Source organism: Eschrichtius robustus, chromosome 14, assembly GCF_028021215.1.
Source record: "Eschrichtius robustus isolate mEscRob2 chromosome 14, mEscRob2.pri, whole genome shotgun sequence".
Classification (NCBI taxonomy): Eukaryota; Metazoa; Chordata; class Mammalia; order Artiodactyla; family Eschrichtiidae; genus Eschrichtius; species Eschrichtius robustus.
This window is the reverse complement of record NC_090837.1, coordinates 75,703,941-75,727,044: the sequence shown is the minus strand read 5'-3', so window position 1 is coordinate 75,727,044 and position 23,104 is coordinate 75,703,941. Positions and strand designations below refer to the sequence as shown.

Below are 23,104 nucleotides of genomic sequence, written 5' to 3'. Positions count from 1 at the left end.
ATTCAAGATAGTAATTTAAAATAGAGAAGCCATGAGACTTAGTTTTCTACTTAGTGTAACTTGGTATAAGCATGCATACTTCATTAGTTAGTATAATTAAGTGAGATAATAAGTTTATATAATATTAATAAGAACTTATTTCATGAGTTCTTATGTGCCAGGTTGTATGTTACAATGCTTTATGTATACTATTTAAAATATCTAAGTGCAACCTACCACCATTAGTTCTACTATGCTTTGCTGTCTTGAGTTTTCTGTTATTTTTAAATTATGCAATATTATATCCAGTAGGTAGATTTTTTTTTTTTAGCATCTTTATTAGAGTATAATTGCTTTACAATACTGTGTTAGTTTCTGCTGTATAACAAAGTAAATCAGTTATATGTACACATATATCCCCATATCACCTCCCTCTTGTGTCTCCCTCCCACCCTCCCTATCCCCACCACTCTTAAGTGGTCACAAAGCACCGAGCTGACTTCCCTTTGCTATGCAGCTGCTTCCAAATAGCTATCTGTTTTACATTTGGTAGTCTATACATGTCAGTGCTACTCTCTCACTTCATCCCAGCTTCCCCTTCCCCCTCCCTGTGTCCTCAAGTCCATTCTCTAGGTCTGCGTCTCTATTCCTGTCCTGTCCCTAGGTTCATCAGAACCTTGTTTTTTTTAGATTCCATATATATGTGTTAGCATATGGTATTTGTTTTTCTCTTTCTGACTTACTTCACTCTGTATGACAGACTCTCAGTCCATCCACCTCACTACAAATAACTCAATTTCATTTCTTTTTATGGCTGAGTCATATTCCATTGTATATATGCGCCACATCTTTATCCATTCATCTGTCGATGGACACTTAGGTTGCTTCCATGTCCTGGCTCTTGTAAATAATGCTGCAATGAACATTGTGGTACATGTCTGTTTTTGAATTATGGTTTTCTCAAGGTATATGCCCAGTAGTGGGATTGCTGGGTCATATGGTAGTTCTATTTTTAGTTTCTTAAGGAACCTCCATACTGTTCTCCATAGTGGCTGTATCAATTAACATTCCCACCAACACTGCAAGAGGGTTCCCTTACCTCCACACCCTCTCCAGCATTTATTGTTTGTAGATATTTTGATGATGGCCATTCTGTGTGGTGTGAGGTGATACCTCGTTGTGATTTTGATTTGCATTTCTCTAATGATTAGTGATGTTGAGCATCCTTTCATGTGTTTATTGGCTCTCTGTATATCTTCTTTGGAGAAATGTCTATTTAGGTCTTCTGCCCATTTTTGGATTGGGTTGTTTGTTTTTTTGATATTGAGCTGCTTGTATATTTTGGAGATTAATCCTTTGTCAGTTGCTTCATTTGCAAATATTTTCTCCCATTCTGAGGATTGTCTTTTCATCTTGTTTATGGTTTCCTTTGCTGTGCAAAAGCTTTTAAGTTTCATTAGGTCCCATTTGTTTATTTTTGTTTTTATTTCCATTTGTCTGGGAGGTGGGTCAAAAAGGATCTTGCTGTGATGTATGTCATAGAGTGTTCTGCCTATGTTTTCCTCTAAGAGTTTTATAGTGTCTGGCCTTACATTTAGGTCTTTAATCCATTTTGGATTTATCTTTGTGTATGGTGTTAGGAAGTGTTCTAATTTCATTCTTTTACATGAAGCTATCCAGTTTTCCCAGCACCACTTACTGAAGAGACTGTTTTTTCTCCATTGTATATTCTTGCCTCCTTTATCAAAGATAAGGTGACCGTAGGTGTGTGGGTTTATCTCTGAGCTTTCTATCCTGTTCCATTGATCTACATTTCTGTTTTTGTGCCACTACCATACTGTCTTGATCACTGTAGCTTTGTAGTATAGTCTGAAGTCAGGGAGCCTGATTCCTCCAACTCCGTCTTTCTTTCTCAAGATTTCTTTGACTATTCGGGGTCTTTTGTGTTTCCATACAAATTGTAAAATTTTTTGTTCTAGTTCTGTGATAAATACCATTAGTAGTGTGATAGGGTAGTCTGATTGCACTGAATCTGTAGATTGCTTTGGGTAGTAGAGTCATTTTCACAATGTTGATTCTTCCAATCCAAGGACATGGTATATCTCTCCATCTGTTGGTATCATCTTTAATTTATTTCATCAGTGTCTTATAGTTTTCTGCATACAGGTCTGTAATCTCCTTAGGTAGGTTTATTCCTAGGTATTTTATTCTTTTTGTTGCAGTGGTAAATGGGAGTGTTTCCTTAATTTCTCCGTCAGATTTTTCGTCGTTAGTGTATAGGAATGCAAGAGATTTCTATACATTAACTTTGTATCCTGCTGCTTTACCAAATTCATTGATTAGCTCTAGTAGTTTTCTAGTAGCATCTTTGGGATTCTCTATGTATAGTATCATGCCATCTGCAAACAGTGACAGTTTTACTTCTTCTTTTCCAATTTGGATTCCTTCTATTTCTTTTTCTTCTCTGATTTCTGTGGCTAAAACTTCCAAAACTATGTTGAATGATAGCAGAGAGAGTGAGCAACCTTGTCTTGTTCCTGATCTCAGAGGAAATGGTTTCAGTTTTTCACCATTGAGAATGATCTTGGCTGTGGGTTTGTCGTAAATGGCCTTTATTATGTTGAGGTAGGTTCCCTCTATGGGAATTCTCCCAATTTCCGGAGAGTTTTTATCATAAATGGGTGTTGAATTTTGTCGAAAGCTTTTTCTGCATCTATTGAAATTATCATATGGTTTTTCTCCTTCAATTTGTTAATATGGTGTATCACATTGATTGATTTGCGTATATTGAAGAATCCTTGCATTCCTGGGATAAACCCCACTTGATCATGGTGTATGATCCTTTTAATGTGCTGTTGGATTCTGTTTGCTAGTATTTTCTTGAGGATTTTTACATCTATATTCACAAGTGATATTGGCCTGTAGTTTTCTTTTCTTGTGACAACTTTGTCTGGTTTTGGTATCAGGGTGATGGTGGTCTCATAGAATGAGTTTGGGAGTGTTCTTCCCTCTGCTATATTTAGGAAAAGTTTGAGAAGGATGGGTGTTAGCTCTTCTCCAAATGGTTGATAGAATTCTCCTGTGAAGCAATCTGGTCCTGAGCTTTTGTTTGTTGGAAGATTTTTAATCACAGTTTCAATTTCAGTGCTTGTGATTGGTCTGTTCATCTTTTCTATTTCTTCCTGGTTCAGTCTTGGAAGGTTGTACTTTTCTAAAAATTTGTCCATTTCTTCCAGGTTGTCCATTTAAGTGACATATAGTAGTTGCTTGTAGCAGTCTCTCATGATCTTTTGTATTTCTGCAGTGTCAGTTGTTACTTCTCCTTTTTCATTTCTAATTCTGTTGATCTGAGTCTTCTCCCTTTTTTTCTTGATGAGTCTGGCTAATGGTTTGTCAATTTTGTTTATCTTCTCAAAGAATCATCTGTTAGTTTTATTGATCTTTACTATTGTTTCCTTCATGTCTTTTTCATTTATTTCCGATCTGATCTTTATGATTTCTTTCCTTCTATGGTTTGAAGAACCAAAAAACTTTGGGTTCTTTTTTGTTCTTCTTTCTCTAATTGCTTTAGGTGTAAGGTTAGGTTGTTTATTTGAGACTTTCCTTGTTTCTTGAGGTAGAATTGTATTGCTATAAACTTCCCTCTTAGAACTGCTTTTGCTGCATCTCATAGGTTTTGGGTCATTGTGTTTTCATTGTCATTTGTTTCTAGGTATTTTTTGACTTCCTCTTTGATTTCTTCAGTGATATCTTGGTTATTTAGTAGCATATTGTTTAGCCTCCATGTGTTTGTATTTTTTACAGTTTTTTTCCTGTAATTGATATCTAGTCTCATAGCATTGTGGTTGGAAAAGATACTTGAGACGATTTCAGTTTTCTTAAATTTACTGAGGTTTGATTTGTGACCCAAGATATGATCTATCCTGGAGAATGTTCCAGGAGCACATGAGGAGAAAGTGTATTCTGTTGTTTTTGGAAGGAATGTCCTAAATATCAATTAACTCCATCTGGTCTAATGTGTCATTTAAAGCTTGTGTTTCCTTATTTATTTTCATTTTGGATGTTTGGTGAAAGTGGGGTGTTAAAGTCCCCTACTACTTTTGTGTTACTGTCGATTTCCCATTTTATGGTTGTTAACATTTGCCTTGAGATACTCCTATGTTGGGTGCATAAATATTTATAATTGTTATATCTTCTTCTTGGATTGATCCCTTGATCATTATGCAGTGTCCTTCTTTGTCTCTTGTAATAGTCTTTAATTTAAAGTCTCTTTTGTCTGGTATGAGTATTGCTACTCCAGCTTTCTTCTGATTTCCATTTGCATGGAGTATCTTTTTCCATCCCCTCACTTTCAGTCTGTATGTGTGCCTAGGTCTGAAGTGGGACTCTTGTAGACAGCATATATACAGGTCTTGTTTTTGTATCCATTCAGCCAGTCTGTGTCTTTTGGTTGGAGCTTTTAATCCATTTACATTTAAGGTAATTATCGATATGTATGTTCCTATTACCACGTTCTTGTTTTGGGTTTGTTTTGTAGGTCTTTTCCTTCTCTTGTGTTTCCTGCCTAGAGAAATTCCTTTAGCATTTGTTGTAAAGCTGGTTTGATGGTGCTGAATTCTCTTAACTTTTGCTTATCTGTGAAGGTTTTCATTTCTCCATCGAATCTGAATGAGATCCTTGCTGAGTAGAGTAATCTTGGTTGTAGGTTTTTCCCTTTCATCACTTTAAATATGTCCTGCCACTCCCTTCTGGCTTGCAGAGTTTCTGCTGAAAGATCAGCTGTTAACCTTATGGGAATTCCATTGTATGTTATTTGTTGCTTTCCCTTACTGCTTTTAATTTCTTTTTTTTTTATATTTAATTTTTGATACCTTGATTGATATGTGTCTTGGCATGTTTCTCCTTGGATTTTTCCTGTATGGGACTCTTTGTGCTTCCTGGACTTGATTGACTATTTCCTTTCCCATGTTAGGGAAGCTTTCAACTATAATCTCTTCAAATATTTTCTCAGACCCTTTCTTTTTCTATTCTTCTTCTGGGACCCCTATAACTCGAATGTTGGTGCTTTTAATGTTGTCCCAGAGGTCTCTGAGACTGTCCTCAAGTCTTTTCATTCTTTTTTCTTTATTCTGCTCTGAGGCAGTTATTTCCACTATTTTATCTTCCTGGTCACTTATCCATTCTTCTGCCTCAGTTATTCTGCTATTGATTCCTTCTAGAGAATTTTAAATTTCATTTATTGTGTTGGTCATCATTGTTTGTTTGCTGTTTCGTTCTTCTAAGTCCTTGTTAAATGTTTCTTGTATTTTCTCCATTCTATTTCCAAGATTTTGAATCATCTTTACTATCATTACTCTGCATTCTTTTTCAGGTAGGCTGCCTATTTCCTCTTCATTTGTTTGGTCTGGTGGGTTTTTACCTTGCTTCTTCATCTGCTGCATATTTCTCTGTTTTCTCATTTTGTTTAACTTACTGTGTTTGCGGTCTCCTTTTTGCAGGCTGCAGGTTCATAGTTGCTGTTGTTTTTGGTGTCTCTCCCCAGTGGGTGAGGTTGGTTCAGTGTGTTATGTAGGCTTCCTGGTGGAGGGGACTGGTGCCTGTGTTCTGCTGGGTGGGGCTGGATCTTGTCTTTCTGGTGGGCAGGGCCACGTCTGGTGGTGTGTTTTGGGGTGTCTGTGAACTTATTATGATTTTAGGCAGCCTCTCTGCTAATGGGTGGGGTTGTGTTCCTGTCTTGCTAGTTGTTTGGCATGGGGCATCCAGCACTGGAGCTTGCTGGCCGTTGGGTGGAGCTGGGTCTTAGTGTTGAGATGGAGATCTCTGGGAGAGTTCTCGCAGATTGATATCACGTGGGGCTGGGAGGTCTCTGGTGGTCCAGTGTCCTGGACTCGGCTCTCCCACCTCAGAGGCTCAGGCCTGACACCTGGCCAGAGCACTGAGTCCCTGCCAGCCACACGGCTCAGAAGAAAGGGAAGAAAAATAAATAAATAAATAAATAAATAAATAAATAAATAAATAAATAAATAAATAAATAAATAATATTAAAAACAAATAAAAAATTTTTTTAAATTAAAAAACAAAAAAGAAGAGAGCGACCAAACCAATAAACAAATCCACCAATGGTAACAAGCACTAAAAGCTAAACTAAGATAAACATAAAAATTAGAAATAAATCAGTCACAGAAAGCAAACCCCAAGTCTACAGTTTCTCCCAAAGTCCACTGCCCCAGTTTTGGGAACATTTGTTGTCTATTCAGGTAATCCACAGATGCAGGGCTCATCAAGTTGATTGTGAAGATGTAATCCACTGCTCCTGAGGCTGCTGGGAGAAATTTCCCTTTCTCTTCTTTGTTCGCACAGCTCCTGGGGTTCAGCTTTGGATTTGGCCCCGCCTCTGCATGTAGGTCACCCTCAGGCGTCTGTTCCCTGCCCAGACAGGAGGGGGTTAAAGCAGCAGCTAATTAGGGCTCTCTTCCTCACTCAGGCCGGGGAGAGGAAGGGGTGTGGTAGTCATAACTGGAATGCCGGCCGAGCCTATGGCAGCAGAGGCTGGCATGACATTGTAACAGCCTGAGGTGTGCTGTATGTTCTCCTGGGGAAGTTGTCCCTGGATCTCAGGACCCTGTCAGTGGCGTGCTGCACAGGCTCCTGGGGGGGGTGTGAGTAGTGACTTGCGCTTGCACACAGGATTCTTGGTGGCAGCGGCAGCAGCATTCTCAGTTCATGTCCGTCTCTGGGATCTGAGCTGATAGCCGCGGTTCATGCCCGTCTCTGGAGCTCGCTTAGGCAGTGCTCTGCCTTCTGTGGGCACATGGGGAAGGAATCCCCTCTCCTCGCACACCCCGAAACAATGGTCTCTTCTGTCTTAGGCAGTTCCAGACTTTTTCCCAGACTCCCTCCCAGCTAGCTGTGGCACACTAGCCCCCTTCAGGCTGTGTTCACACAGCCAACCCCAGTCCTCTCCCTGGGATCTGACCTCCGAAGCCCGAGCCTCAGCTCCCAGCCCCCGCCCGCCCCAGCAGGTGAGCGGACAAGCCTCTCGGGCTGGTGAGTGCTGGTCGGCACCGATCCTCTGTGCGGGACTCTCTCCTCTTTGCCCTCTGCACCCCTGTGGCTGTGCTCTCCTCCGTGGCTCCGAAGCTTCCCCCCACCTCACCCACCCCCTGTCTCCGCCATTGAAGGGGCTTCCTAGTGTGTGGAAACTTTTCCTCCTTCACAGCTCCCTCCCCGAGGTGCAGGTCCCGTCCTTATTCTTTTGTCTCTGTTTTTTCTTTTTTCTTTTGCCCTACCCAGGTACATCAGGATTTTCTTGCCTTTTGGAAAGTCTGAGGTCTTCTGCCAGCGTTCAGTAGGTGTTCTGTAGGAATTGTTCCACATGTAGATGTATTTTTGATGTATTTGTGGGGAGGAAGGTGATGCCCACGTCTTACTCCTCCGCCATCTTGAAGGTCTCTCTCCTGGAGGGTTGTTCTTTGCTGTTTTTCTGAGAAATGCAAATAATAGAAAAAGTTGGAAGAATGAAACAGGTTCCTTTTTATGAGTCCTCTAGGTTAACCTAGTTCTTATAAATCTGTGGTCTCCTTCAGATTCATTCATTAATAGGGTAAATTTTACTTTTGCCTTTTTAAAGGATTTATTCTTTATTATCTGCTGGCAATATGTACATTTATACCGGACATTAATATCTATGTTAATTTTCAAGATTTGTATTGAGTTAAGAATTACCATTCCTTGTCAAAATGTAGGTAGGATTTGTTACTTCTGCACAAATGATTGAAGTCTGTTCGTTTTTTTTTTCTTCTTGTATCTTGGGAATGGATATTTTAGCATTTGCTTTGCAATTACTTTACAAGTATTTCCCTTTGAGACAATATAATGTGGAAGTTTTACTGTTAAGTGAGGGTATGTTGCTTATTAGCTTTACTATTGGTTTACTGCTTAATACATACTTTTAGGGACATACTTCTGTCACAATAAAAGGTTTCATTGTTGTCATTCATTTGTTTTTAAATAGGAAATTTGTGTTAAAGACTCTGAAATTGTCTTGTGTGGAGGAACTGAAAACATGAGCCAGGCTCCCTTCTATGTCAGAAATATTCGTTTTGGAACTACGTTTGGATCAGATCTCAAGGTTGGAACCATTAAAATTTTTAAAGATTATTTCTTATGCTATTGTACTATAATTTTAATAACAGCATTTTGGGGCAGAGGAAAATTTTAAAACCAATTTTGTTAATAGGGGATTGGCAAAATATGAATGATTTGAAATTTGTAAACTATTTCATAGTTGTTAATTTTGACATTTTAACTCACATAAAATTAGACTTTATCTCAGCACATCTTTGGTAGTGGCATTAACACCTGGGGAGATAGAGGAAGGGAAGAAGTGGATTAAAAAGATGGGCAAAGGTTGAATTAATCTCTCTACTGAATAACTGGTAAACCAAATAATTAAATCTTTACCATGATTTATGGAAATTTTATTTCTGGAGCAATCTCCATTGAATAGATTTCTTCTTTATCGCAGAAAACATTCTCCTCAAATACAGTTCATAGTGTCCCAAATCAGTCAGATAAAAAACGACCCTTTGAGAACTGCCTGAGTAGTACTGAAAAAAAGTGATAGGGACTCCCCTGGTGGGACAGTGATTAAGACTCCGCGCCCCCAATGCAGAGGGCCCAGGTTCGATCCCTGGTCAGGGAACTAGATCCCACACGCATGCTGCAACTAAGAGTTCGTGTACCACAACTAAGGAGCCCACCTGCCTCAACTAAGACCTGGTGCAACCAAATAAATAAATATTAAAAGAAAAAAGAGTGATAGTATGCTGTCCTTCCCACATCAAAGGGCTGATGACATTGTATATTCTTAGGATTTCCCAGTCGTAATCATTGATTTATCCCGTTCACCCAGTTTCTCACCTTGCCTTTTTGAAAGCTGAAAGGAGTAAGACTTAGAAAATATGAGGTAATATTTGCGATACCTAATATGTTTAAGAAAACCTTTGGGAAGACAGGTCAGTGACTCAAAAGGTGACAAGGCAGTCTAGAAGAAACAGGTGGAGTACATTTATCAGAGACTAACTAATTGGATAACAAATACCAACCATTACTCAAGGAGCCTATTCCGGGCTGTTTTCAACCTTGTAGTAACAGCTGATAGAACCAGCTGTTCCTACCACAGAAGGCATGGGATGGAAAAAGAGCACAGCCGTACGCTTTTGTGAGGGGCTTGTAACTGCTTTACAAAGGTGGCTGCAGGGAAGTGTTGCATGAGGACTCTGTGAAGTTTCTTACAAAATGGAACCACAAGGGTTTAAGTTTTGATTGTGGGGTGAGTTCCTGTGTGTGTCACCCTGCACATTTAGCACTGTTGGCTCTCTTTAGAGCCCTGCATTTAGAGAGGAGGGTGTGTGCATTTTATTATGGTGTTGGATGGTTTTTAAAAAATGTCTCAGAACCAAATATAAATCATAATACTAAATGCTTATCAGAAAATCTAATTTTACTATTTTTATTGGAACTGTTGATTATTTAAATTTAAAGAAATGATAGCATATTACTTTCAAAAGATACGCTTTACAGATCATTTTATTAATTTCTTTTAATAGCTGGAAGACTCTTTGTGGACAGGATTAACAGATCAGCATATCCAAATCCCAATGGCAATTACTGCAGAGAATCTTGCTGCAAAACATAAAATAAGCAGAGAAGACAGTGACAAATATGCCCTGCAGTCACAGCAGAGGTGGAAAGCTGGTCAGTGAAATTGTTTATTATAAATATCTATAGAAAGAAAACTAGGAAAGATTTTTATCATTTTAGATTATAAAGGTCATATAATATTAGTTTAAAATTATACCTTTAGAAAACCACATTTTTTCATTATTCCTTTTTTTTAATGATTAAATATTCTAGAATTGCAAATTAACTGGGTGTTTCTCTTTTGAAGTATGTGAATACTACTTAAAAAGTAGTATGGTTAATTGGCCCTATCTGGACACTTGAATTTTGCCCCAAACTGGTCAGCAGAAGACTCTGAGGGCTATGATACACTCCATCAGAGATGATGGCTCGCTGGGACAGCTGGGACACAGAGGATGTCCTCCCCCGAGAGGCATATCGTATGCACAAGAAGGGGATGATATGTTTGGGAAAGACCCACTGGGTATCCTTTTATGACTCCTCTCTCCCATTCCTAATTGAGAATCCTTGCGCCTGACTCAGAGACTCAGAACTAGTCCAAGGCCCTAGATGTGGTGCCATGGTGCCCTTGTGTAACATTGCACACTGCTGGTGAGCCAGTACAAAACGAGCAAGATGGCAGCCATCCTTTTATCAGTATGGTGAGTTGAAGAAATTTGTTAGTCCTCTGAAAAGGGTTTTGAAAACTAAACTATTATAAATGAGCAGAAACTCTTATTTAGGGGTATTAAATACTTGGAATAGTGAGGATAAAGTTCATTTTAGCATTTCAAGAGGGATAAGTCTAATGGAGCCAATCCAACTCATCCTCTGTTTTTTAGTTACACATTTAAGTGAAAGGGTATTGGTGTAGAGGTCAAACGTTATCAGTCTATTTGTAGTTTTGCCACATACAGTTTTTCTGACTTCAGTCAAGTCATTTGTTCACCAAGTATTTATTCACTGAACTAATAGAGATAAAAATATTTGCCTTCCCTTTTTTCCTAACAGAGTTGTTGTGAGAACCAAATAAGGAAAGTGTTAGCCTGCTATAAAGGGATATCAAAATTAAGGTGATATTATTCCTGGCTTACTCTATTTCTGAAGCTTTATATTACTATTGTCCAGTCCAGTCAGTGGAGGTGGAAGTAGGTAAGCTGTTTTACTTAGAATTGTGTCAGTAATAGCACAGATAATTTCTTCAGGTTGCCTGTCATTAAATTTCAGTCGTAGATTACTTGGTGACATAGACAACTTGGTAACTTTTTTTCTTATTGTGGTAAGAACACTTAACGTGGGATCTATCCTCTTAATAACATTTTAAGTGTACAATATATTATTGTTGACTGTAGGTACAGCTTGGTAACTTTTTAATTACTTCATGTCTCACCCAGAGAAGTTAAAAAAGGGCATGAAATCCATTCAGTGCCATTACACCTGTAGGTAACAAACACTAATAGTCTAGCAGCACCTTGTAAAAAAAAATCGGAAATTGTAATTTTAAAAAGGTACAGAACGCATCTGCATGGATGATAGTATATTAAATCCTCCGATAGGCAAGGTAAGTTATGTAAGTAATAAAGGCTTATATTAAAATAGACTGAGGTATACTGAAATATAGGGACTGAAATTAAACTGAAATATTAAATTAAACTGAAATATAGGGACTGAACTATTAAATTAAACTGAAATATAGAGACTTCCCTGGCAGTTAAACTGAAATATAGGGACTTCCCTGGCAGTCCAGTGGTTAGGACTCTGCGCTTCCACTGCAAGGGGCACGGGTTCCACACCTGGTTGGGGACCTAAGATCCTGCAAGCTGTGTGGCGCAGCCTAAATAAATAAATTGAAGGATATATTTGATTTCATTTTTCTGCTTTCTGTTCTTTTTTTTCCCTATTCTTATGAATAGTCTTTCTACTATTTCAGCTAATGATGCTGGTTACTTTAATAATGAGATGGCACCAATTGAGGTGAAGACAAAGAAAGGAAAACAGACAATGCAGGTAGATGAACATGCTCGGCCCCAAACAACCCTGGAGCAGTTAAATAAACTTCCTCCAGTGTTCAAGAAAGAAGGAACCGTTACTGCAGGGAACGCATCGGTAAGTAGCACCACGGATTATCTTGAACTCTTCCTGATGTGTTCAATGCAAAATAATCATGCAGTACCTTTTAGATACCTTTCATGCTAGTCTTTGGTTATCTAGCTTAAGCTAATAGTGTTCATATTCTACTAATTTGGGTTTTCATAGTCCAAAATAAAATATTTTAGCCAGGAGCCCTTATATACTTTTCCGATTTCTTAGTCTTTTCAGAATGTTAGAAGGAAATCTACCTGGTTTATTATTTTAGTTTTTCTTCCTCATGTATACAACTCATCAGATTTCTTCTTACATCTACCCACATCTGGATATAAGCTTTTTCTTGACATTCTTTCCTATTTTCCCTTAGTGAGGTTGTATTCTGTGCCTAAAGCAATCTCTTTAATCCAGCAGTGTGCCACTAATACTACTTGTGTCCCAAATTATGGCACTGCTTCCTATGTATTGCCATAATCCTAATACCACTCCATTAGTTCAAACCTTGATTAACTATATTCTTTTACCCTGTAGTTAACATCTGTTTTTGTTTCCAAGGGGATTTCTGATGGTGCTGGAGCTGTTATCATAGCTAGTGAAGATGCTGTTAAAAAACAAAACTTCACACCACTGGCAAGAATTGTGGGCTATTTTGTGTCTGGATGTGATCCCGCTATCATGGGTATTGGTAAGTTTGTAGTGAAACAAACTGGTTCTGTTACATTTCTGAAGATAAGGCTTCTTTGGCATTCAGATTCCTGAAACAGTAGCCAAATCAAGGGCACTTGTAGAGAAAAGGAGATTGTTAATCAATCATTTAAACAACTTATCTTTATGAAAAACTGTGCCAGGCATAATAGGAAGACCAAGACCATGTAAACTCCTTGTGGGCAGTAATCGTGTCCCGTTGTCCATTTAAGATACATAAAATTAACACATGGTAAACAACATTAGAAGGATTACGAGGTACTGATAAGATAGAAGAAAACGTGAGATGGAAAAATCATGGGGTGAAATAGAGAAGATACACACCCCACTGGGTGTTTTACACATGGTCCGTAATATATCTCATTTAATCTTCCCACAACTCTAGTAACTGCTTTGTGAGTCTTTTTTTTTTTTCTTGATTACAGTCTTAAAAGCTTACTAGCTTTCAGCTACCCGCTGTCAGCAAAATATAACTTTTGTCTTAGAAATGGAAGGTAGCTTGAAAAATTAAATATCTGTATGTAGCTATGGCATTTATCATTTTGGTGTCTAGGGCAGTGGTTCCCAACCCCAAATGATGATCAGAATCTACCCATAACCCTACCCCACCCCAAGGTTTTGTTTCAGTAGGTCCAGGGTAGAGCCTGGGAATGTGGGGTTTTTTCAGTGTACCTTGATTGTTTTGATGATCAACCATACTTATTTGATATAGATAAGTAGTTATTTTATAGTTTTCAGTTTAACCTCATTTAAGAGGTTCTGATACATTTTGACATAGTTAGTGAGCAAGAAAATGTAGTTTTTCTTCCTTCTATTTCAGGGCCTGAATGTTTGCCCTGTAGTACAATAAATGCCATTGAAATGCCTCTTCAGCTGGGGCAGCTCTTGCTTTATCTGTTATAGGGCTTCATTTGTAGAAAGGATTCCAGTGCTTCAAAAGAAGTGAGTTAAAAACCAGCTCAAAGCACTTCTGATGAGACACTTATAGCCCCCAAAGGTACCCAAGGTTACACAGCTGTTAGTGGTAGGAGCTAGCACTAGGAATAAAGTGTCCCTTTTCCCAACAAGAATACTCTACCTTCCTGAGTCCCAGTAAATAGCAGAGTGGTATGGAAACAGTCCTTTAAAAATTAGCCTGTGGCCTAGCATATTGTTATAATTGAGTGTAATGATTCTAAGTTAATATGAACACATTTAGTCATGCTGACTGTGGTTATGAAGACATGGAAGTATGTACAATGGTTTTACACCCTCAGCTTTTAGTTCTGTGTACCTTTCACCCCTGTAGGATACTTCATCCCCTGACCATGCTGGATAACTGATGCTCTTCTATCGACTACCCATCCCATTTTCATGTCTTAGAGATACAAAGAGAATCTGGAATTAGATTCTGTATTAAATCAGTAGCCAGTATAGAACTGATGCTTTAAATCGAAAAGTGTTAATTGCATGGCCCTACCAATCAGCAGACTGTTGTCCAAGAAACTTTTTAACTAGGTGACAAAATTAATTACATTATATTTAGATTGTGTTATGCTTTTCTTATAAAGACTGATTTCCCATTTTACCTTAGGTATGTTTGTGAAACTTGATACAGAATATTTGACTACTTGAATTCAACAAAGCACATCACATATTTTTCTTTTTAGACATTTATGGCAATTTTATTCTCTAAGAACAGATGGAGAAGTAGATAATCATCCCTAGCCAGATTTTTTTTTTTTGGAAAGAAATATCAATTTACTTAAAAATTATGAGCAGTATTAAACTGTCATTAGTGATCATCAGAAATCTGGGCGCTAAAGTTTATTTCAAAAGCTTTTTAAGGTGGATTTGCATTTATTCAGTGGGGGTTATGTTTTATTTAAAATATCTGCTTACCATTGGAGTTATAAACGTCTCCTTGCTTCAGATATCTTTTCCCTAAAGTGCCTAGTAGCTTCCTATCTTACTATGCCCATATGGAGATACTACTGCTGTTTCTTGCCTTTTGTCCAAATGGGCCTGAAAATTCAGAGTGTAGCCACAGTCACTTCTATATTGGGAATACATATGATTTGAATCCCAGGAGAGCGCTCAGTCTGCCTTACCATTTGGTATTAAGAATGATCTATACATGGGAATTCCCTGGTGCTCCTGTGGTTAGGACTTGGCGCTTTCACTGCTGTGGCCCGGGTTCAATCCCTGGTTGGGGAACTAATATCCCACAGGCTGCACAAAGCGGCCAAAAATTTTTTGAAATAAAAACTAAAATTAAAAAAATAAAATACATTTTTAAAAAAAGAGCGAAAAAACACCTATGTGTGTATGTACATAGATGTGTATATAAATTTGTGGAACCAATGAGCTTCGATCTCTCAATATTACCATGAGGGAAATAGGAGTTCATTAATAAAGGAAGACTTTCTAGAAAAAAAAAAAAAAAAAAAAGAATGATCTATACAGAACCCCATATGACTCCTTTGGCTGTTTGAACTCTTAAAGTCACTTATGGTAGAACTTTTCATGTTAAGTCTCTCATCTACAACGTGCATAAACAGCTTTTCACCCTGGTCCCATTTCCTGTTTCTTTATTGTCATATCATTTAGTATTGTGTGCTATCAGGGTGGCAAGAGTTTCAGCTACTAACTGTCACTTTATTTCCTCCTTACTTACCTGTTTAGTAAAGAAGGAGAAATTTGATACTTATAAGATGAAATTGGGTTTTGTTCTTATATAGGTCCTGTCCCTGCTATCAGTGGGGCACTGAAGAAAACAGGACTAAGTCTTAAGGATATGGATTTGGTAGAAGTAAGTGTTCTACTTTTTTTACAGCACAAATAAACCACCAACTTCTATTGCATAGATGGCTTTAGTTTGATTTTTATAGCTCTTTTTGTTTTAGTACCATTAAACTTTCCAAATGATGTGAATCTAAATAAGTATTACTTTCATTACATGCCTGTGTTGGCATATAATCAGGTCATACCTGATTAAAATGCCTTATTTATATTTGAATAATTAAAAGAGCCTGATTTCTTCTACTAAAGTATAAACTCTTAGAAACTTTTTATGACATCGTAAGATTCTACTACATTTTAGACTATTAATGTTCCTGTTGAATTGAATTGAATGTTATATATAAGGTGGGTGAGAAATAAGTAACTTTAACCTTATTTTATGGATTAAAGTGAAAGAATACAGGTAAAAAATTGACCTAATAGAAAAACAATAATCTGATCCCAAATCTAAAAGATTCTTGCACTTCTGCCAAGTTAACAGCCACCCCCATCCCCCAAACTTACCTTTGGCTTTTACACCATAGTGTGGCTTGATTTGGAATGCATCTATCCTAATTTTTGGCATTGGAAACTTAAATTTATTGGAAGAGTGATTTGTTTAATGTTAGTTTAAAACAAAGGCATCTTAAATATTTAGTACAATTAAAAGAAAGGATTAAGAAAATGCTTAAAGATGGATTATATACATTCTACATTTGGGGAGTATTTGAAAATTTTAGGTAATTAAGCTACTTGATATTGGGAAATAACTAATATAACAAAGGAAATCTCTCTATTTAAACTGATAGAGAAAGGGCCTTTTCACTCTAGGCACATGTGTGATGTCCTCTGTGGTAATCTCTCACCAAGTAACTGTGGTTTCAGACGAATGGTTTATCCTTAAATCTCTTCTTCCATTCTTTGGTGGTCATAGCTCAGAGCTTCAAAGGGGGCTGCTTAATTACCATATTTGTATTAGCAAATAAGTACCATTAAATTTCTGACTTTAGATTTCACACTTAAAACTCTTGAAATATGTCAGCTCCGCAGAGCTGTTCATCACCATTTATAGATGTATAAACACTCAAGGACATAGCTCTCAACACCCTGACATGATTGTCTTCGGGTCTTCTGATGATCGTGAGGTCGTTTTTCCTAGGTTCCAAAGCCTAGTTTCACAACATATTCTAGGTTTCTTAGTACCTCCTTAAGCATGACTATATAAAATGGAAAAATAATGTTGGATGTAAGGACAAAAAAAGGACCATCTTGGGAGAGGACAAAATATAGTAGAAAAGAACACAAGGCTGGATTTTTATCCCAACCCTGGAAAAGTTACCTTTTTAAAAATCAGTTTCCTTATCTATAAAATTCCCTAGCTAAGATCATATGAAAATATAGTGCTATAAACATGAAATAACGTAATTCTCATAGCCAGCCTTGGTAGTATAGTCATTCTCACAATGTTGATTCTGCCAATCCAAGAACATGATATATCTTTCCATCTGTTTGTATCATCTTTAATTTCTTTCATCAGTGTCTTATAGTTTTCTGCATACAGGTCTTTTGTCTCCTTAGGTAGGTTTATTCCTAGGTATTTTATTCTTTTCATTGAAATGGTAAATGGCAGTGTTTCCTTAATTTCTCTTTCAGATTTTTTGTCGTTAGTGTATAGAAATGCAAGAGATTTCGATGCATTAATTTTGTATCCTGCTACTTTACCAAATTCATTGATTAGCTCTAGTAGTTTTCTAGTAGCATCTTTGGGATTCTCTATGTATAGTATCATGCTATCTGCAAACAGTGACAGTTTTACTTCTTCTTTTCCGATTTGGATTCATTTTATTTCTTTTTCTTCTCTCATCTCTGTGACTAAAACTTCCAAAACTATGTTGAATGATAGCGGAGAGAGTGAGCAACCTTGTCTTCTTCCTGATATTAGAGGAAATGGTTTCAGTTTTTCACCAGTGAGAACGATGTTGGCTGTGGGTTTGTCATATATGGCCTTTATTATGTAGAGGTAGGTTCCCTCTATGCCTACTTTCTGGAGGGTTTTTATCATAAATGGGTATTGAATTTTGTCTAAAGTTTTTTCTACATCTATTGAGAGGATCATATGGTTTATCTCCTTCAATTTGTTAATATGGTGTATCACATTGATTGATTTGCGTATATTGAAGAATCCTTGCATTCCTGGGGTAAACCCCACTTGATCATGGTGGATGATCCTTTTAATGGGCTGTTGGATTCTGTTTGCTAGTATTTTGTTGAGGATTTTTGCATCTGTGTTCATCAGTGATACTGGTCTGTAGTTTTCTTTCTTTGTGACATCTTTGGTTTTGGTATCAAGGTGATGGTAGCCTCGTAGAATGAGTTTGGGAGTGTTCCTTCCTCTATATTTTGGAAGAGTTTGAGAAAGATAGGTGTTAGCTCTTCTCTAAATGTTCGATAGAATTCACCTATGAAGCCATCTGGTCCTGGGCTTTTGATTGTTGGAAGATTTTTAATCACAGTTTCAATTTTAGTGCTTGTGATTGGTCTGTTTATATTTTCTGTTTCTTCCTGATTCAGTCTCGGGAGGTTGTGCTTTTCTAAGAATGTGTCCATTCCTTCCAGGTTGTCCATTTTATTGGTATATAGTTGCTTGTAGTAATCTCCATGATCCTTTGTATTTCTTTTTTTTTTTTTTTTTTCACACACACACACTGTATTTTATTTTTACAAGAGATAAATAGACTGGCACCAAGCATTGTACATGGATGACCACAACAAAAGCAACAATGATTGCAATTACCAAACATGAAACACACTCATACTGTGTCATAATATTGACAGTCAGTCCAGTAATCCTCCACTGCAACAGCTCCTTTACTTTGCAGTGAAAATTGATTTGTATATTCTTTGCCTCTGAGTCCTTGTGGGATTTTTTTTTTTTTAAATTCAGACAGAAAGTCACAAAAATTATACTCATCCTCATCAGTTCACTCAGTCCCATGTAATTAATTTTTTTTTTTCATCTTGATCTTTTGTTAGCACTTTTATGAGTTCATCAGTTTTTCATTAGAGTTCCGAAAATGCTTATTCATTCAGTTCAGCAGTACAGTCAGTTACCAGAAACCTGTACTTGTCAGAGTCTTTTCCATGAATTTCCTGAAGATGAAACCCTTTTATAGGAACAAATTTGCAAAATCATCAGAGTACACCCAGAACTGTCTGTAAATGACAAAAGACTTAAAAATGACCACGGTTAAAGATTTGATGAAAGTTCATAATAATGCAGTTGACAAGAAAATTAGTTATTTCTGAGATATACATTTTAAAGTAATAACTAGGATTATTATTTATAACATTATACCAGAACATATAAGATTTTTAGAAATTTCATGTAATGTCTGAAACATTTATATTAACATATTTCCATGCAAATAACCCAATGAAAGTTTAGTATTAGTTGTTTTGTTTGTTTTTTTATACTGCAGGTTCTTATTAGGCATCAATTTTATACACATCAGTGTATACATGTCAATCCCAATCGCCCAATTCAGCACACCACCATCCCCACCCCACCGCAGTTTTCCCCCCTTGGTGTCCATATGTCCATTCTCTACATCTGTGTCTCAACTCCTGCCCTGCAAACCGGCTCATCTCTACCATTTTTCTAGGTTCCACATACATGCATTAATATACGATATTTGTTTTTCTCTTTCTGACTTACTTCACTCTGTATGACAGTCTCTAGATCCATCCACGTCTCAACAAATGACTCAATTTCGTTCCTTTTTATGGCTGAGTAATATTCCATTGTATATATGTACCACAACTTCTTTATCCATTCGTCTGCTGATGGGCATTTAGGTTGCTTCCATGACCTGGCTATTGTAAATAGTGCCGCAATGAACATTCGGGTGCATGTGTCTTTTTGAATTACGGTTTTCTCTGGGTATATGCCCAGTAGTGGGATTGCTGGGTCATGTGGTAATTCTATTTTTAGTTTTTTAAGAAACTTCCATATTGTTCTCCATAGTGGCTGTATCAATTTACATTCCCACCAACAGTGCAAGAGGGTTCCCTTTTCTCCACACCCTCTCCAGCATTTGTTGTTTGTAGATTTTCTGATGATGCCCATTCTAACAGGAGTGAGGTGATACCTCATTGTAGTTTTGATTTGCATTTCTCTAATAATTAGTGATGTTGAGCATCTTTTCATGTGCTTCGTGGCCGTCTGTATGTCTTCTTTGCAGAAATGTCTATTTAGGTCTTCTGCCCATTTTTGGATTGGGGTGTTTGTTTCTTTAATATTGAGCTGAATGAGCTGTTTATATATTTTGGAGATTAATCCTTTGTCCGTTGATTCATTTGCAAATATTTTCTCCCATTCTGAGGGTTGTCTTTTCGTCTTGTTTATGGTTTCCTTTGCTGTGCAAAAGCTTTGAAGTTTCATTAGGTCCCACTTGTTTATTTTTGTTTTTATTTCCATTACTCTAGGAGGTGGATCAAAAAAGATCTTGCTGTGATTTATGTCAAAGAGTGTTCTTCCTATGTTTTCCTCTAAGAGTTTTATAGTGTCCAGTCTTATATTTAGGTCTCTAATCCATTTTGAGTTTATTTTTGTGTATGGTGTTAGGCAGTTTTCTAATTTCATTCTTTTACATGTAGCTGTCCAGTTTTCCCAGCACCACTTATTGAAGAGACTGTCTTTTCTCCATTGTATATCTTTGCCTCCTTTGTCATAGATTAGTTGACCATAGGTGCGTGGGTTAATCTCTGGGCTTTCTATCTTGTTCCATTGATCTGTGTTTCTGTTTTTGTGCCAGTACCATATTGTCTTGATTACTGTAGCTTTGTAGTATAGTCTGAAGTCAGGGAGTCTGATTCCTCCAGCTCCGTTTTTTTGCCTCAAGACTGCTTTGGCTATTCGGGGTCTTTTGTGTCTCCAAACAAATTTTAAGGTGATTTGTTCTAGCTCTGTAAAAAATGCCATTGGTAATTTGATAGGGATTGCATTGAATCTGTCGATTGCTTTGGGTAGTATACTCATTTTCACAATGTTGATTCTTCCAATCCAAGAACATGGTATATCTCTCCATCTGTTGGTATCATCTTTAATTTCTTTCATCAGTGTCTTATAGTTTTCTGCATACAGGTCTTTTGTCTCCCTAGGTAGGTTTATTCCTAGGTATTTTATTCTTTTTCTTGCAACGGTAAATGGGAGTGTTTCCATAATTTCTCTTTCAGATTTTTCATCATTAGTGTATAGGAATGCAAGAGATTTCTGTGCATTCATTTTGTATCCTGCAACTTTACCATATTCATTAATTAGCTCTAGCAGTTTTCTGGTGGCAGTTTTAGGATTCTCTATGTATAGTATCATGTCATCCGCAAACAGTGACAGTTTTACTTCTTCTTTTCCAATTTGTATTCCTTTTATTTCTTTTTCTTCTCTGATTGCCGTGGCTAGGACTTCCAGAACTATGTTGAATAATAGTGGTGAGAGTGGACATCCTTGTCTCGTTCCTGATCTTAGAGGAAATGCTTTCAGTTTTTCACCATTGAGAATGATGTTTGCTGTGGGTTTGTCATATATGGCCTTTATTATGTTGAGGTAGGTTCCCTCTATGCCCACTTTCTGGAGAGTTTTTATCAGAAATGGGTGTTGAATTTTGTCAAAAGCTTTTTCTGCATCTATTGAGATGATCGTATGGTTTTTATTCTTCAGTGTGTTAATATGGTGTATCACATTGATTGATTTGCGTATATTGAAGAATCCTTGCATCCCTGGGATAAATCCCACTTGATCGTGGTGTATGATCCTTTTAATGTGTTGTTGGATTCTGTTTGCTAGTATTTTGTTGAGGATTTTTGCATCTATATTCATCAGTGATATTGGTCTGTAATTTTCTTTTTTTGTAGTGTCTTTCTCTGGTTTTGGTATCAGGGTGATGGTGGCCTCATAGAATGAGTTTGGGAGTGTTCCTTCCTCTGCAATCTTTTGGAAGAGTTTGAGAAGGATGGGTGTTAGCTCTTCTCTAAATGTTTGATAGAATTCACCTGTGAAGCCATCTGGTCCTGGACTTTTGTTTGTTGGAAGATTTTTAATCACAGTTTCAATTTCATTACTTGTGATTGGTCTGTTCATATTTTCTGTTTCTTCCTGGTTCAGCCTTGGAAGGTTATACCTTTCTAAGAATTTGTCCATTTCTTCCAGGTTGTCCATTTTATTGGCATAAAGTTGCTTGTAGTAGTCTCTTAGGATGCTTTGTATTTCTGCGGTGTCTGTTGTAACTTCTCCTTTTTCATTTCTGATATTATTGATTTGAGTCCTCTCCCTCTTTTTCTTGATGAGTCTGGCTAATGGCTTATCAATTTTGTTTATCTTCTCAAAGAACCAACTTTTAGTTTTATTGATCTTTGCTATTGTTTTCTTTGTTTCTATTTCATTTATTTCTGCTCTGATCTTTATGATTTCTTTCCTTCTGCTAACTTTGGGTTTTGTTTGTTCTTCTTTCTCTAGTTTCTTTAGGTGTAAGGTTAGATTGTTTACTTGAGATTTTTCTTGTTTCTTGAGGTAGGCTTGTATAGCTATAAACTTCCCTCTTAGAACTGCTTTTGCTGCATCCCATACGTTTTGGGTCGTCGTGTTTTCATTGTCATTTGTCTCTAGGTATTTTTTTATTTCCTCTTTGATTTCTTCAGTGATCTCTTGGTTATTTAGTAACGTATTGTTTAGCCTCCATGTGTTTGTCTTTTTTGCGTTTTTTTCCCTGTAATTCATTTCTAATCTCATAGCGTTGTGGTCAGAAAAGATGCTTGATATGATTTCAATTTTCTTAAATTTACTGAGGCTTGATTTGTGACCCAAGATGTGATCTATCCTGGAGAATGTTCCGTGCGCACTTGAGAAGAACGTGTAATCTGCTGTTTTTGGATGGAATGTCCTATATATATCAATTAAATCTATCTGGTCTATTGTGTCATTTAAAGCTTCTGTTTCCTTATTTATTTTCATTTTGGATGATCTGTCCATTGGTGTAAGTGAGGTGTTAAAAAGTCCCCCACTATTATTGTGTTACTGTCGATTTCCTCTTTTATAGCTGTTAGCAGTTGCCTTATGTATTGAGGTGCTCCTATGTTGGGTGCATATATATTTATAATTGTTATATCTTCTTCTTGGATTGATCCCTGGATCATTATGTAGTGTCCTTCCTTGTCTCTTGTAACATTCTTTATTTTAAAGTCTATTTTATCTGATATGAGTATAGCTACTCCAGCTTTCTTTTGATTTCCATTTGCATGGAATATCTTTTTCCATCCCCTCACTTTCAGTCTGTATGTGTCCCTAGGTCTAAAGTGGGTCTCTTGTAGACAGCATGTATATGGGTCTTGTTTTTGTATCCATTCAGCCAGTCTATGTCTTTTGGTTGGGGCATTTAATCCACTCACGTTTAAGGTAATTATCGATATGTATGTTCCTATGACCATTTTCTTAATTGTTTTGGGTTTGTTTTTGTAGGTCCTTTTCTTGTCTTGTGTTTCCCACTTAGAGAAGTTCCTTTAGCATTTGTTGTAGAGCTGGTTTGGTGGTGCTGAATTCTCTTAGCTTTTGCTTGTCTGTAAAGCTTTTGATTTCTCCATCAAATCTAAATGAGATCCTTGCCGGGTAGAGTAATCTTGGTTGTAGGTTCTTCCCTTTCATCACTTTAAGTATATCATGCCACTCCCTTCTGGCTTGCAGAGTTTCTGCTGAGAAATCAGCTGTTAACCTTATGGGAGTTCCCTTGTATGTTATTTGTCGTTTTTCCCTTGCTGCTTTCAATAATTTTTCTTTGTCTTTAATTTTTACCACTTTGATTACTATGTGTCTCGGCGTGTTTCTCCTTGGGTTTATTCTGTA

At 37.1% G+C, this 23,104-nt stretch overlaps 1 protein-coding gene across 2 annotated transcripts in view; it reads left to right on the top strand.

Moving 5' to 3' along the window:
• ACAA2 (acetyl-CoA acyltransferase 2) overlaps positions 1-23,104 on the top strand; it is a 47,567-nt gene that overhangs the window by 17,088 nt on the left and 7,375 nt on the right. For both annotated transcript variants that reach the window (XM_068562999.1, XM_068562998.1), the window contains exons 4-8: positions 7,994-8,110; positions 9,591-9,738; positions 11,594-11,769; positions 12,304-12,433; positions 15,174-15,244. In XM_068562999.1, the coding sequence (XP_068419100.1) occupies positions 7,994-8,110; positions 9,591-9,738; positions 11,594-11,769; positions 12,304-12,433; positions 15,174-15,244 (642 nt within the window). The remainder of the gene's footprint in view (positions 1-7,993; positions 8,111-9,590; positions 9,739-11,593; positions 11,770-12,303; positions 12,434-15,173; positions 15,245-23,104) is intronic.